At 38.0% G+C, this 14984-nt stretch overlaps 1 protein-coding gene across 1 annotated transcript in view; it reads left to right on the forward strand.

The window, feature by feature from the left end:
* Positions 1-811: 811 nt before the first annotated feature.
* Positions 812-14984, forward strand: part of CDH19 (cadherin 19) — a gene marked incomplete at its 3' end in the record, with an annotated part of 41083 nt that continues 26910 nt past the window's right edge. The window contains exons 1-4 of the mRNA XM_080610457.1: positions 812-1142; positions 3662-3956; positions 13139-13258; positions 14543-14707. Coding sequence (XP_080466583.1) covers positions 945-1142; positions 3662-3956; positions 13139-13258; positions 14543-14707 — 778 coding nt within the window. The 5' untranslated portion in view covers positions 812-944. The remainder of the gene's footprint in view (positions 1143-3661; positions 3957-13138; positions 13259-14542; positions 14708-14984) is intronic.

Below are 14984 nucleotides of genomic sequence, written 5' to 3' on the forward strand. Positions count from 1 at the left end.
TCTGCTCTAGCATAGGAAAAGTGTAAAGCCTTGAAGAGAATGGCTAATATCATTGCCAAGTAAGGTTTCAGAACTGTGTGTGGTAATGATTTTCATAATTTTCCTTTTTACCTCAGAAGATGGCTGTTTTTACCCAAGAGCTGCACTTGATTTAAAATTCAGAATTTCATTTATGATATCAAAAATCACTGAAAAGTCAATAATAGCATACAGTTTGTGCAAAGCCTTCATTTTCTGAAAGAAACTAGCTTCAGAAACCTACAGCTTTCAAGATACATTTGCCTTTTGCCTGTTTAATTGAAAACAAGGATGTCAGAGGTGGCAAAATCAGTTATGAAAATTTCTCTTGATCAGGAGGAGAAAGTTGCAAATTTTCAATGCTTCTCATGGTACTCTACAGCCTTTGGCATTTTTGAAGGCATTTTCTGAGTTGGGAAAGAAGGAAAGAAGAGGTTAAAAAGTTATCTGCACTGCTCTGTTTCAGCTGTCAGTCATCAAGGCCACTAAGGCTAGATGTTCACCCTTCAGGCAGTTCTGTGACTGCAGCTCAAAATGAGCCCTGCCTAAGCAGAAACATACAATTATTTCAATCAAATTATTCTTAGACTACACAATGCAATTACCCAGCTTAATTTGGAAGATGAATTAATTGAAGGATGATTTTCCTTTTTTGCATATCCCTGTGTGGGATATTCATAACAGACAGCTGAAACACTTGACTTTCATGCCAGAGTCTCTAAGAGAATCTCTATTTTAATCAGAAGCAGACTTTGTTTCGGCTCTTTCGTTTTAGGGAGAGGAGGAGGTTTTTCACACTGCAAGTCATCTCTTACATTTGCACAGAATCAATATGTAAAAGTGGGAAAGAGAAGTGACGCTTAATCAAGATTTTATTTTTTTCCCCCTCTTCCACAGATGAAGATTGATTGAAAGAAGAGTTCAGCATGAATTTCTCTGAATTGCTATCTCTCACACTGATGCTGGTTCAATTTTGGTCTTGCTCTCCAAGCACGCAGAACCACTTGGCTCAAAACACATATCAGTCTTTCACAGCAGTTCGAAGAGTGAGACGTGGCTGGGTGTGGGAGCCACTTTTTGCAACTGAGGAACAGACTTCAGTGGTGCCCGTGTATGTTGGACAGGTATGATAAGTAATAATTCAAGGATGGTACAAGGTTAGATTTAACATGCTGATTAGCAGCTTGCTACCTTGACTTGGAAGACCAAGTGTCTCCAGCAACCTGGCAATATCAAAAAAAAGCAAAAATTGAAGCTTTGGGAGCTGTAATTGGGCAGCACAACATCTCTCCTTTACTGTGACCTGACTTGGGGTCAGAGAACTCCAAGAGCTTGAGGCTGTGGCAGTACCAGGGACCTTCCTTCACCTATGTCTTCTGTCAAGAAAACTCCACATTCACTCTGTTACTAAAGCTGTCTCCATATTCAGCACGTGAAGGTATCAAGCTAAAAAGTTCATTTCTGTTTTCTGAATGAAGGTTAAGGACTTACTTATCAACATCTGACAATTTCCTTGTGCTATTTGTGGCACGACATCAAAGCAGCCGTACTGAGTGCAGTGTAGTTTACAAACAGTATTTAGCATGATTGTATATTACACTAAGTAGCAGCTGATTTACCCCTCATTAATTTTTAATAAAGCAGATTAATATTAAATCCTTTTACCACTGAGAAACTACAGGAATTGGCGTCGTTCATTAGATTAATGTAGGTTTAGCACAAGGAGCAATTATTTTTCACCCTCCTTTAAAAATGTGCTTTAAGATAATTGCTTTAATTGTCTTAAGATAGGCTTTATCTACCACTTTCTTCTCTCTCTGATGGTTATTATTATTATATACTTTTTTATATGCTAGAAATAGTTGTAATCTTGAGATCTAGTTTCCTTTTCTTTAAGGCAATTTCTAGATGAATGAACCAAAATAAGCTTAACTGCTAATTAACTAGCACTAAAATTTAATTGGGCCCAAAGGGTGAAGTGTTCAAAATTCATTAATTACTTTTTCACAGCTCCTTCGAAGTAACTACTATAGAAGTGTGATGTCTCACTTCTAAAAGAAAGTGTAGACATACTGATTTTTTAAATAATTATTACTTTTCCATAGCTTGAAAACAGTTTCTTGGAAAGAAATTTCATAAATGTCCTATATTTTTATACAGAAAAATTTCATTATCTCTCCTTTATATTTCTCACAGGTAAACTATAGTGATTTTTTTATTGAACAGTATAGTTAATTTATTTCAGTCTAAGCACTGTACAATCAGGCATAGGTATTTGTGCCTTTTTATTGAGATTATGCTTTTCTTTTGGTAAATGAAATTATAGTCTATAGTCAACACACAAATTTTTAATTTTTAATAAATAAGGCCCTGAAGGAGATCACATCAAAGAAAATAAAAAGATAGACAGTCTACTTTTAAGTCATTATTCTCACTTCTCATCTACAACAAAAAGACCATGAATTCTTTTCTGTCCAGGTTAATAAAACAGGTAAACTGAAGATCTTAACTATGCTTTCTCAGCAAACACCATTTGTAAAAGACCTTTCATTTAATATGGTCAGGGGCATGAAAATATTTTTGGGGTAAATGATGCTGCATGAAGTGGTTCAACACAGGTTATGTCTAAAAAGGCAGCATGAGGCACACTTCTCTAAAGGTTTGGTGCACTCTGTGATCACATCTGAACCCCATCTTGGGTTAAAGATCTAGATATACACCACCTTTCCCATGCCCTGGGGTTCATGAAAAGGAAACCAAGATTATGGATCAAAAAAATCTGTGGTGCCCCCTAACCAGACACCCAATTTGTATGGTCTTAAAATGGATTTGGCCAGACCTGTCATAAAGGGCCAGACCTGCCCCATATTTTGCACAAAACTACTTAATTTCAAAACATTTGACTTTAAGTTGTTAATATTTTAAATAGTTCTAAATGTTAAGAAATTAAGTTATTGCTATTTAAAAAGTAGTTGCATACTGTTAATATGAACAGAACTGGTTTGTTGTCATGAACAAACGAAGCCAGACCACAGTGATCTCCAGGGCTCAGCTTCATCAGAGGAATTATCATCATAAAATTCATCTTAGCAAGACAACAGAGGATGCAGATATTCCTGGAAGGAAATGGAAAATCTCTATCAATTTATTTCAAAATAAATAATACAGGCTTATACCACAGAATAGCATTTCATCTCTTTAATATTTCAACAGAAATAGAACTGTCTTTCATATTTACACTTAGTATTGCTGAGTACAAAAAATATATATAAAACTCACAAAGTACACTTGTCATTTGTGATAATAAAAAATTTAGATAACGTTTGATAACCTTCACATTGTTTTCAGCAGTTTAGGAGAGCTGATGAAGAAATGAAGTAAAGTAGGTACTTACATTCATTCCCTTCAATTCAAAGGGGCTGAAGCATCTTTTTTTCATGTTTACCATGGATTTATATGTTTATCATATAAAAACTTTAAAACTGAACCATGACTGGATGAAAGTGTGACAGTACCCTCTTTTAAATAGGCTCACTAGTGACAGCACTCATTGTAGAATGAAATAAAAAAACTCCTACAATGAAAATTCCAAAACTTTACACCTCCCAAAATGTGGCTAATCTTTTCTGTTTTGTCCTTGCAGCTGCAATCAAATTTAGACAAGCAGGATGGCAACCTAAAATACACTTTGAGTGGCGAGGGAGCTGGAAGCATTTTTATCATTGATGAAGATAACGGCAAAATTTATGTGACACAAAAGCTAGATCGAGAAAAGAAACCCTTTTATACTCTAAGAGCACAAGCAATTAACAGGAGCACTCAGCTTCCTGTTGAATCTGATTCAGAATTTATTATCAAGGTTCAAGATGTCAATGATCATGAACCACAGTTCTTGGATGGACCTTACATGGCCACTGTTCCAGAGATGTCACCTGAAGGTACTGCATGGTGTGAAACAAACTCTTTATTTCCTGACTTTTTTCCTGATAGTTATATTGATATAAAATTTTAATAACATTTTATAGACTGCTTTTCAGTAAAAAGGAAACAAATTATTTTAAAAGCTTGGAAATTTTTAAAGGTATATGTTTAAACTGAAGATTGTGCACACCTCTATTTAATATCCTGGCTCTCAAATATTTAGGTATCTAAATGTGTTCAAGTCCTTTTAAAGAATCTCCTTGGATACATGATTGGATTGACTATAGAGAATTGTCTTTGTCTTCAGTGATTCAGCCTTGAAATGGGTACTCATTTAAAATTATAATATTATCATTTGCAATAGGTAGAGTACTATAGCCAGTTGATCCTCTAAAGGAGATATGGGACTAAACAATTTCATAGAATCATAGAATAGTTAGGGTTGGAAAAGACCTTAAGATTATCTAGTTCCAACCCCCCTTCCATGAGCAGGGATGCCTCACACTAAACCATGCCACCCAAGGCTCTGTCCAACCTGGCCATGAACACTGTCAGGGATGGAACATTCACAAATTCCCTGGGCAACCCCAGTGCCTCACAACCCTCACAGTAAAGAACTTCTTCCTTATATCCAATCTAAACTTCCCCTATTTAAGTTTTAACCTGTTACCCCTTGTCCTATCACTACAGTCCCTAATGAAGAGTCCATCCCCAGCATCCCTATAGACCCCCTTCAGATACTGGAAGGCTGCTATGAGGTCTCCACATAGCCTTCTCTTCTCCAGGCTCAACAGCCCCAACTTTCTCAGCCTCTCTTCATATGGGAGGTGCTCCAGTCCCCTGATCATCCTCGTGGGCCTCCTCTGGACTTGTTCCAACAGTTCCATGTCCTTTTTATGTTGAGGACACCAGAACTGCACACAATACTCCAAGTGAGGTCTCACGAGAGCAGAGTAGACGGGCACGATCACCTCCTTCAACTCGCTGGTCACGCTCCTTTTGATGCAGCCCAGGATCTGGTTGGCTTTCTGGGCTGCGAGCGCACATTGAAGCCAGATCATGTTCATTTTCTCATTGACCAACACCCCCAAGTCCTTCTCTACAGGGCTGCTCTGAATCTTTTCTCTGCCCAACCTGTAGCTGTGCCTCAGATTGCTCTGTCCCAGCTGTAGGACCTTGCACTTCACATGGCTAAACTTCATAAGGTTGGCATCAGCCCACCCTACAAGAGCGTAAAGGTCTCTCTGGATAGAATTCATTCCCTCCATCATATCAACCGAACCACATAGCTTGGTGTCATCGGCAAACTTGCTGAGGGCACACTCAATCCCACTGTCCATGTCACTGACAAAGATGTTGAACAAGACCAGTCCCAACACTGATCCCTGAGGGACACCACTCATCACTGATCTCCAGCTGGACATCGAGCCATTGACCACAACTCTTTGTGTATGGCCATCCGGCCAATTCTTCATCCACCCAGTGGTCCACCTATCAAGTTGATGTCTCTCCAATTTAGAGACAAGGATGTTGTGTGGGACAGTGTCGAACACTTTGCACAAGTCCAGGTAGATGACATCAACTGCTCTACCCCTGTCCATCAGTTCTGTAGCCCCATCGTAGAAGGCCACCAAATTGGTCAGGCAGGATTTCCCCTTAGTGAAGCCATGCTGGCTGTCACCAACCACCTCCTTGTTTTTCATGTGCCTTAGCACGCCTTCCAGGAGAATCTGCTCCAAGATTTTGCCAGGCACGGAGGTGAGACTGACTGGTCTGTAATTCCCTGAGTAATTAATTTTCCCCTTCTTGAAAATGGGGATTATATTACTCTCTTTCCAGTCATTGGGAACTTCACCTGACTGCCACGATTTTTCAAATATGATGGCCAGTGGCTTAGCAACTTCATTTGCCAGCTCCTTCAGGACCCATGAATGGATTTCATCAGGTCCCATGGACTTGTGTATGTTCAGGTTCTTAAGATGGTCTTGAACCAGATTCTCTCCTACAGTGGGCCCAAGGTCTTCATTCTCACAGTCCCTGCATCTGCCTTCCAAGACTTGGGTGTTGTGGTCAGAGCCTTTGCCAGTGAAGATTGAGGCAAAGAAGTCATTAAGAACCTCAGCCTTCTCCAAATGCTGGGTAGCCAGTTCTCCTGATGGCCTCCAGAGCAGGCCCATGTTCTCCCTAGTCTGTCTTTTATTCTCAAGGTGCCTATAGAATCCCTTCCTGTTACCCTTAATATCCCTAGCCCAGTTTATACCTAACTGGGCCTTAGCTTTCCTAACCTGGTCCCTAGCTTCCTGAACAACATCCCTGTATTCTTCCAAGGCTGCCTGTCCTTGCTTCCACCTTTCATAAGCCTCTTTTTCCCTTTGAATTTTCCTCAGCATCTCCTTATCCCTCCAAGGAGGTCTCCTGGCCCTCCTGCTGCACTTCCTTCTAGTTGGGATGCAACACTCCTGAGCTTGTAGTAGGTGATCCTTGAATAGCAACCAACAGTCTTGGGCCCCGCTGCCCTCTAGGGCTATATCCCATGGAACCTTACTAAGCAGGTTCCTGAAGAGGCCAAAGTCTGCTCTCTTGAAGTCCAGAGCAGTGAGCTTTCTGCACACTCTTCTCACTGTCCTGAGGTTCTCAAATTAAACCATCTCATGATCGCTGCATCCAAGGCTGCCCTGGAGCGTCACATTTCCAACAAGCCCTTCCCTGTTGGTGAGCACGAGGTCAAGCATGGCACCTGTCCTTGTTGGCTCCTCTATTACTTGCAGAAGGAAGTTGTATTCCACACGATCAAGGAACCTCCTGGATTGCTTGTGCCTGGCCACACCGTCACTCCAACAGATATCAGTGGTCAAAGTTCCCCATGAGAACAAGGGCCTGCAACTTTCACTACTTTTTTAGTCAGTATAGCACTCTAGACTCTAGAAAAATGTTCGGTGTATGATTATGGTTGCAACCTGACAGCTTTTCAGGCTTGTAACCATCTGAAAGAAAAGTAGTATGCATGCAAACTTTAATTCTCTGACTTGATCTGACTCTTTTAAGGACATAAATATAAGCTTGGTTGAACTCAGAAGTACACAGAAGCAATGCTCAGTCTACTCTGATTCTGCTTAATAATTAAATAATGTGTCTTTATTACACCCTGTGTAGTATAAATCTTATTGTACTGTAATTGCAAAAGAATCACAATCACACTACGGGCACTCACAATTTCCCTCCTTCCCCCCACCCAAAGATAGAGATAGCTTCTTTCTTATAAATAAGGTGTTCAGAACAGGAATGGTATGAAGCTGATGTGGGGCTGATGTCATGACCATCTTTACACCATATATGATGCTTACCTACTTACACTGCCAATCCTCTTTTGATCAGTCAGCTTCTCTTCTGATTTCCTAAACACATGGATTGTAATTTTCTCGTCAAGAGGAATAACTTAATCCCAATGCTTCTTCTTTCCCACCTCCACGTGATCAAACAGATCTGTACTATGATCTGTCATGTGTCTGGAAACTCAATACAGTAAATATGAAGCAAACCAACATCTGAAATATATACACATATGGAAGCATATAATAGGGTTGGAAAGTACCTTAAGATCATCTAGTTGCAACCCCCCTGACATGGGCAGGGAAACCTCACACTAAACCATGTCATCCAAGGCTCTGTCCAACCTGCACTTGAACACTGCCAGCAATGGAGCATTCACAACTTCCTTGGGCAACCCATTCCAGTGCCTCACCACCCTCACAGTAAAGAACTTCTTCCTTATATCCAATCTAAACTTCCCCTGTTTAAGTTTTAACCCGTTACCCCTTCTCCTGTCACTACAGTCTCTAATGAAGAGTCCATCCCCAGCGTCCTTATAGGCCCCCTTCAGATACTGGAAGGCTGCTATGAGGTCTCCACACAGCCTTCTCTTCTCCAGGCTGAACAGCCCCAACTTTCTCAGCCTGTCAAGTTTCTATAGCATACAGATAAATCTTTAAGAAAAGATGAAGTGTGAATGCAGCTGACACAAAAAAGCATGTTACAGATACTGCTATCTTCAAATAATTTTTTTAATCAAAGAAATGTATCTGTTATTAAGATATATTTGGAAAAATATCTGAAAAAATCAAAGGATTCTTTAAGCCTTACAGAAACCATTCCAGTAATGTTTTAAATTTGTACCTCTATTTCTTCGGGTTATTTCTTTTACAAATAATATTGAAAAAAAATCAAATATTTTGCTACTTAAAATGCTATGAATTAATGAGGTCATTAATGTAATAGCATCAATGATTATTAAACGTAATAAAAACTATGTTTCATTCAGCATTACCCATTCAACTTTTAGGGCAGATTCAATGAATCTGTCACAGGGAGCTGTAAACTTTATCTTCTGCCAGAATGGTTACGAGTTGCAGGAAAAGGATATTCATGTTTGGGGTTTAATCAAAAGTGGGGTTAGCATCCTAATTTCTGCCAGGAAATTCCCTACCCGCTACAAAAGATATCCATTTAATCAATTTATTCCTTAGTCATCTTGCTTATACTACCTTGTACCAGGGAAATCATTTTGGGGTGTATGATTGCCATTTTCTATGCCATTTTCTTCCATGCAGACAGACTTATTTGTCTACAGACTTCTACATTGAGGTTTTTGTCAAATTACTTTTTCCTGATGTAATAAGTTGGCTCTTCAGAGGGTACCTCTAGCCTTTGCATCTTGCTCATTCATGCAGGCTTGCACATGAGAAAATAGGTGCCTTATCAAAGACTTTTGGTTTTGGGGGTTTATTTTAAATGTGATTGCAGTAATAATGGGCATAGTTCATTGTCTACAATTATCTGGGTATTTTTATCTGGTATTACACAAATTTAAGACTTTGACAATGCTCTTTTTCCTTTTTTTCTTTTTTCTCTTTGCTGTAAAATATTTTTTATGAAGCACTTGGTCTCTTATAAAAGTGGCTTTAAAATAGCTGATAATTTAACATAACTTTATTTAAACTCACGCAGTTCTGTAGCCATCCATAGAAGTATACAAAAAATGGACTTAAGTAGTCTTTTTATTTTATCTTTCTGTCTTAATGATGAGCTCCTATCTTAATGATGGGCATAATGAAAAAAAGAATTAAAAAAATCTGAAGTAACACCACATTACATTGGTCACTATAGGTGAAAAATAACATAAGATCTCCGTGCGCCTCCTCTCTCAGACACAGACTACCTGAAATAATAAACACTCAGATTTGTAATCATCCAGTGTATGGTATGTGAATCTAAGTCAGTCCTATGGATCTTGATATATTTTCTACATTGCTTCTTCTATGTTTTACCTCTCCAGCACTAATACTATAGCTATTTCAGAAATCTTTCTTTTACCTACTTTTCCATGTAATGCTACTACACTGCTGGTGTACTACTGTGTATATCTGGCATATAGAATGTAAGTGGAGTGGTGTATAACAGTTTATACCTTAATAGTGCTCAGCTCCAGTGCACGTAACGGCTGAACCAGATACCATGAGGACTTCTCTGGGCTCACTTACCCTGCTTTTCAGAGGATAGGGACTGCATTTATGAGGTGAAATCTATTTCAGTGTGCATCCTAAAGCATTAATCCTTACATAGAAATTTTTAAGCTCACAGTATATAGAAACAGTAACCAACGAAAATTTGCAGCATTGGTACCATGATGACATCAATATCAGTGTTTTTTTGCCAGTAAAATAGAATATCCTCTTGCATAATGAGGGATGTAGACTGGAATTAGTTTAAATTATACAGTGCAATAGACTTGCACTTTGCTCTTTTTCAGAGCTCTCTAGCAGTTCAAAACCCTGATGCTAGATCTGGAATCTCTTAGCAATTTCCTCACAGAAAGCATGCTCAGGAAGGAGCTTGGGAATGCAGTTCACTGTTAGTGAACATTTTGTCTGAAACTAAGAAAGCAAAGGTAGAACTTTTTGCAGCTAGTCACTTGTCTCAGAGAACCACAAAAAAACAGAAAATCGATGCAGACAAATTTGCCTAAAGTTAAGCAGAAATATCAATATAAATGCACAAATAGGCCAACAGATTAGAATATATTTTGCTTCTTTCTTGTGTTTTAGGTTCAGTACTGAATTTTATTAAGATTTTATATGTAAGTGGCACAGTAAATGAAAAGTGTGTCAGCAAATGAACTCTTCTGATAACACAGGGCTGTGCTTTTCCCTCAGCCATTTGGTACAATTATACATTAAGTATCTTCGATATACCTGTTTAACTTGTATTAATGCAGTATGTCTGACAAAATGGTTAAGACTTACATACAATAATACATCAGTATTTAATGTTTTTATAGATTTCAAGCTCCAGTTAGAAAAATTAATAACAATGTGCCATATGAGGGCCCTGTAGCCTACCTAATGGGTTGCAATATATAAGTAGCACTAAAATGTTTTGCCAAGAAGGGTAAAACGAAGGCTTCAGAAATACAAAGAAAAATCTTATGCAGCAATCAGCAAAATGTAGTTTGTCTTAAATCAAGATAATAAAAAGCAATAAATGTGTAAGCATGTTTACTAGCCAGTTTAAGGCATTACTTATAAAGAAAACCACATATTTGGGGCTAAACTTTACATCAGTATCACACAGACTCCCATATTCAAAAACGCATGTTTGAAAGCCCACACAGTTAATTTGCTGCTGACATGATGTCCATTCTCACACACATGTTGTGAAACTGTATCATAGTTCAATTGTCAATTATATCATGTCACGCCTGAAATGACAACAGCTGGATTTTTTGGGTTATTTGTTTTTGTCTGTTTGTGGGGTGATTCTGTGTTAATCGGTTGTTTTAAAGATATTGTTTGTATCTGATCAATTATTCTTCTCCAATCATGGAGTTACAAAAAATGGCTTTTTGGAGTTTTTGACTACATAACATTAACATTGTAATTTCTATCACTAAAATAGAAATGCATAAGTAAATATGATCCCATTCTGTAAATGGTTTGTTTTTTTTCTGCAAGCTAACAGTATAAAGAAAAACAGGCTTCATGGCAGTGAAAAATTAAAAAATAAAAGCATATTCTAAACCCAGGATAACATTTTTCTTCTGCTTACTACATAGTCTATATGCAATGTAGAGGCTCATATAGTGATCATGAAATCTTTGTCATAAAAATATATGTAGGAAAACTATGCCCTCTCTTTACATGGTCTACGACCTCTTCAGTTTAGAAATAGTCTTCCTTCTGAGAACATAAGACATCTGCTATTACTTTTCCTGCAGGTCATCTCCCTCTTTCCTAGGTGCCGCTTGCCCGCTCACCTTTTCATTATATGCAACAGCTGCACCTCACTGAGCCCAACTGGGCAAATTCCATGCTTCTGCCTCCTGCTATACTCTGGAAGAGTCAACAGGCAAGCAGAAAAGTAGGCTGAGGCCTAGAGTAGGAACAAAAGCTGGTTTAGATTTAACATTTCTTTCTAATGTTTAGAAATCATGCAGAAAATGTACCTACCTTTAAATGAGTGAGATGCACAAAAGCGGTAATGATAACATTGCAGTCCCATATATGTTGGATTTTGTTCCTGATTTATTAAATATGGTGCTGTAAACAAGTCAATTTCTAAACATAGTTGTGGGCCCTTGGGTTTATTTAGTAAAAAAAGGCATTTATAACAGACTGTACTTCTTGTATTATTCATTACTTCCTTCCTTACTAGCACCCCATTTTTTTTTTTTCTTTCAAAGCAACTGCATTCAAGTAATATTAAATTGTCTTACAGGATGAATTTCCTGTATTAGAACAGTTTCCATAGACCGTAGCTGACACAAAATTAACAGTTTTGTAGTTGAAGATTTCCTTTACCGTTCAGCCTTATTAAAGAATACTGTTATTTCTGAATCATAGATATGCTCTGATTAAATATTAATCTGTCATTTTAAATTTAACATTTCCCCAGAGGAATAAGAAGCAGTATATATATGTATACATCTACACACATATTTGATGCATACCTATATGTCAGAAGTTCGGTGTTGTAGGTATGTTTTGAAGGACATATAACTTCAAAAGATAGTGGCAATTGGTAACGTTTCATCTACCTCTGTACTGAGAGAAGATAACATGCGTTATGGAATCACTTAAGTGCTGCTGAATAAACTGAGAGAAAATGCAACAGATTTTTTTTTTAAATAATCAAAATATTTCATTCAACATACTCTTATATGAGAAAGCCTTCTAAATTTCTATTTAAAAATAAAACTATAGAACTACTGGAAAATTCAGAAATGAGTATATTTGTCTTACTGGAGATAAGTATCAACCTTGAGTTTGTGTTTCTGATCTAACTCTTTGCACGTCATAGTTTCTTCTTTTCTCCTCCAGCTATACTAGTTAGCAATTGCAACTGTATGAACATATGCCAGAAAGTTTTCGAAAGTAGCTTGACTACCTGCTGTTATTTACAAGAAGTGATATTTGCATCCTTATGCAGAACCTAGGTGAGGATAAAAAGACAAAAATAATTATTACCTTTCAAGATTAAGTTACTGTGAATATTTCCAGTCTCATGGCATTGACGGTGCCATGAGACTGCTGTCAGTCTTGTATTTAGGACATAACTGGCTTCCAGCCAGAGGTGGAATCAGGCTCTACAGATTGATTCTACTGTAGTTTTGCACTACAGATTCTGCTGTCACTCTCGCAATGGGACAGGCTCATTAAAGACTCAAGTATAAAAAATATTATCAGAGCCTTGTTATACTTCTTGGCTGCTTTGCTTGCTAACAATTCATTTCTTCACCATGAATAGGCCTACTGGTGGTAAAGTGGCTGTGTTTTCTTATTCTCATGAGAAACTTCCATAAAATACTTTGAAGAATATACAAGTGGAAGAGAAACAATTTTCTGTACTCCATTCACATATCAGAAGACATGTAGTCTTTTAAGCAATATACAGTGCTGAAAAGTCATATGCTATTTATTTATATTTTCATTGAAAATTTGAATGCAACAAGAATAGTTGCTGAGGAACTATTTTCCCTTTTTAATGATAAATTTTAGAACATGCCGTTTGCTCCCATAAATTTTCAGGACTGTTAGGTAATATAGCTGGTATGTTAAAAGCTTTTTTTTTTTAAAAGAAAAAAGTCTTATATTTTGCAATTTATGCAAGAAGACAATAAGCACAGTCTATTTTATTTTTCCTTAAGGTACTTCAGTTATACAGGTAACAGCTACAGATGGTGATGATCCTTCTTCTGGGAATAGTGCCCGTCTACTTTACAGTCTCATTCAGGGACAGCCTTATTTCTCTGTGGAGCCAAAAACAGGTACTACAAATGATCTTGAAATTTGAAAACATTAATAAACTAACATAAAATGGATGCAAAAATGTCTTCATTTTGACACAAACATCAACTGATACTACCTTACATTTATTCATCTTTGCATAGGTTGTAGATTTAAAAACCAATCCATTCTTTCTCTGAAATTCTTTCTGTCTGAAGAACTAACAACTCATTTAGAAAATTATCTTGCTAAGGAAATGAGTTGGATTCTTAGTACATCATCCAGCAAATGGATCTAGGAAAAAATATGGACTAACAGCTCTATGGCTCATTACGTGACATTCTGTCATGGTTTAAGCCCAGCCGGCAACCCAGAACCACTCAGCCGCTTGCTCACTCCCCCCCCCCCCCCCCCCCGCTTCCTGCTGAACCCAGGACAATTCCTATCTCTTGTGCTAAAGAAATCACAAATATGTGACAGCCCTCCAAAAATCCTGATTTCTGGTTGTCCTGGGTTAAGCAGTAGCAGTCATTTTTCTCCTTCTTAGTAGCTGGTGCAGTGCTGTGGTTTTGACTTTCAGCCTGGGAACAACGCTGATAACACCAATGTTTTTAGTTGTTGCTCAGTAACGTTTACTCTGACCAAGGACTTTCTGAGTCTCATGCTCTGCCAGGGAGGAGGGGAAGACGGGAGGAAGCAGAGACAAGACACCTGACCCAAACTAACCAAAGAGGTATTCCATACCACAGCACATCATGCCCAGTATATAAACTGGGGGCGGTTACCCGAAAGTGCTAGATCACTGCTCGGGTCGGGCTGGGTATCGGTTGGCAGGTGGTGAGTGGTTGTATTCTCTTCCTTTGTCATTTCCCTTATCATTATTATTATTGGTGGTAGCAGTAGTGGTTTTGATTATACCTTCGTTACTGGAATGTTCTTATCTCAACCTGTGGGAGTTACATTCTTTGATTCTCTTCCCCATCCCTCTGGGAGTGGGGGAAGGAAAGTGGGGGGAATGAGCAAGCGGCTGTGTGGTTCTGAGTTACCGATTGGGCTTAAACCACGGCACTGGTAAAGAAAGATGGTTATGTATGATGGAGGAAATATATGTTATGTTTTACTCCCCACATCTCAAACTATGCAGAATGTATCTGTCATACAGCATAGATGTTAACGTGAATACTAATTCTCAATATTAGGACAGTGTACTGTGCATGTCAGTAAATAACTGCATCAAATGATGCATTTTATACCCATAATATATGGTCAGATATTGGGAAAAAATGGGACTAATATTTGTTCTTATAGTATACTTTTTATTTTAGGGGTCATCAGAATAGCTTCCCAAATGGATAGAGAAACAAAAGATCAGTATTTTGTCATCATCCAAGCCAAAGATATGGTTGGACAAGCAGGGTCCTTTTCAGCAACAGCCACTGTTACCATCAACCTCTCTGACATCAATGACAATCCACCTAAATTTCAACAGCGTGAGTACAGGCTACTTAAAATAGTTGAAGTCTTGAGGAAATTTAGATGTACTATAACTCTGTTAAGTTCACTGGAAGGTCTGTGCTTTGACTTCAGTATATAGATTTAAATAAAAATAGAACGAATTCCATGCAAAGCTCAAAAATGAAAAGTAAACCTATCATTACAAAAGACCTCAGGCCTGCTGTTTTTATCAGTTGGCTTTGGGGACAAATGACTTACTAAACTGCTTTCCATACAGTTTACTTTATCTAGGCCTAAAATCTGGGCTACAGG

This window comes from Psittacula echo (assembly GCF_963264785.1).
Source record: "Psittacula echo genome assembly, chromosome: 2".
NCBI classification, from domain to species: Eukaryota; Metazoa; Chordata; class Aves; order Psittaciformes; family Psittacidae; genus Psittacula; species Psittacula echo.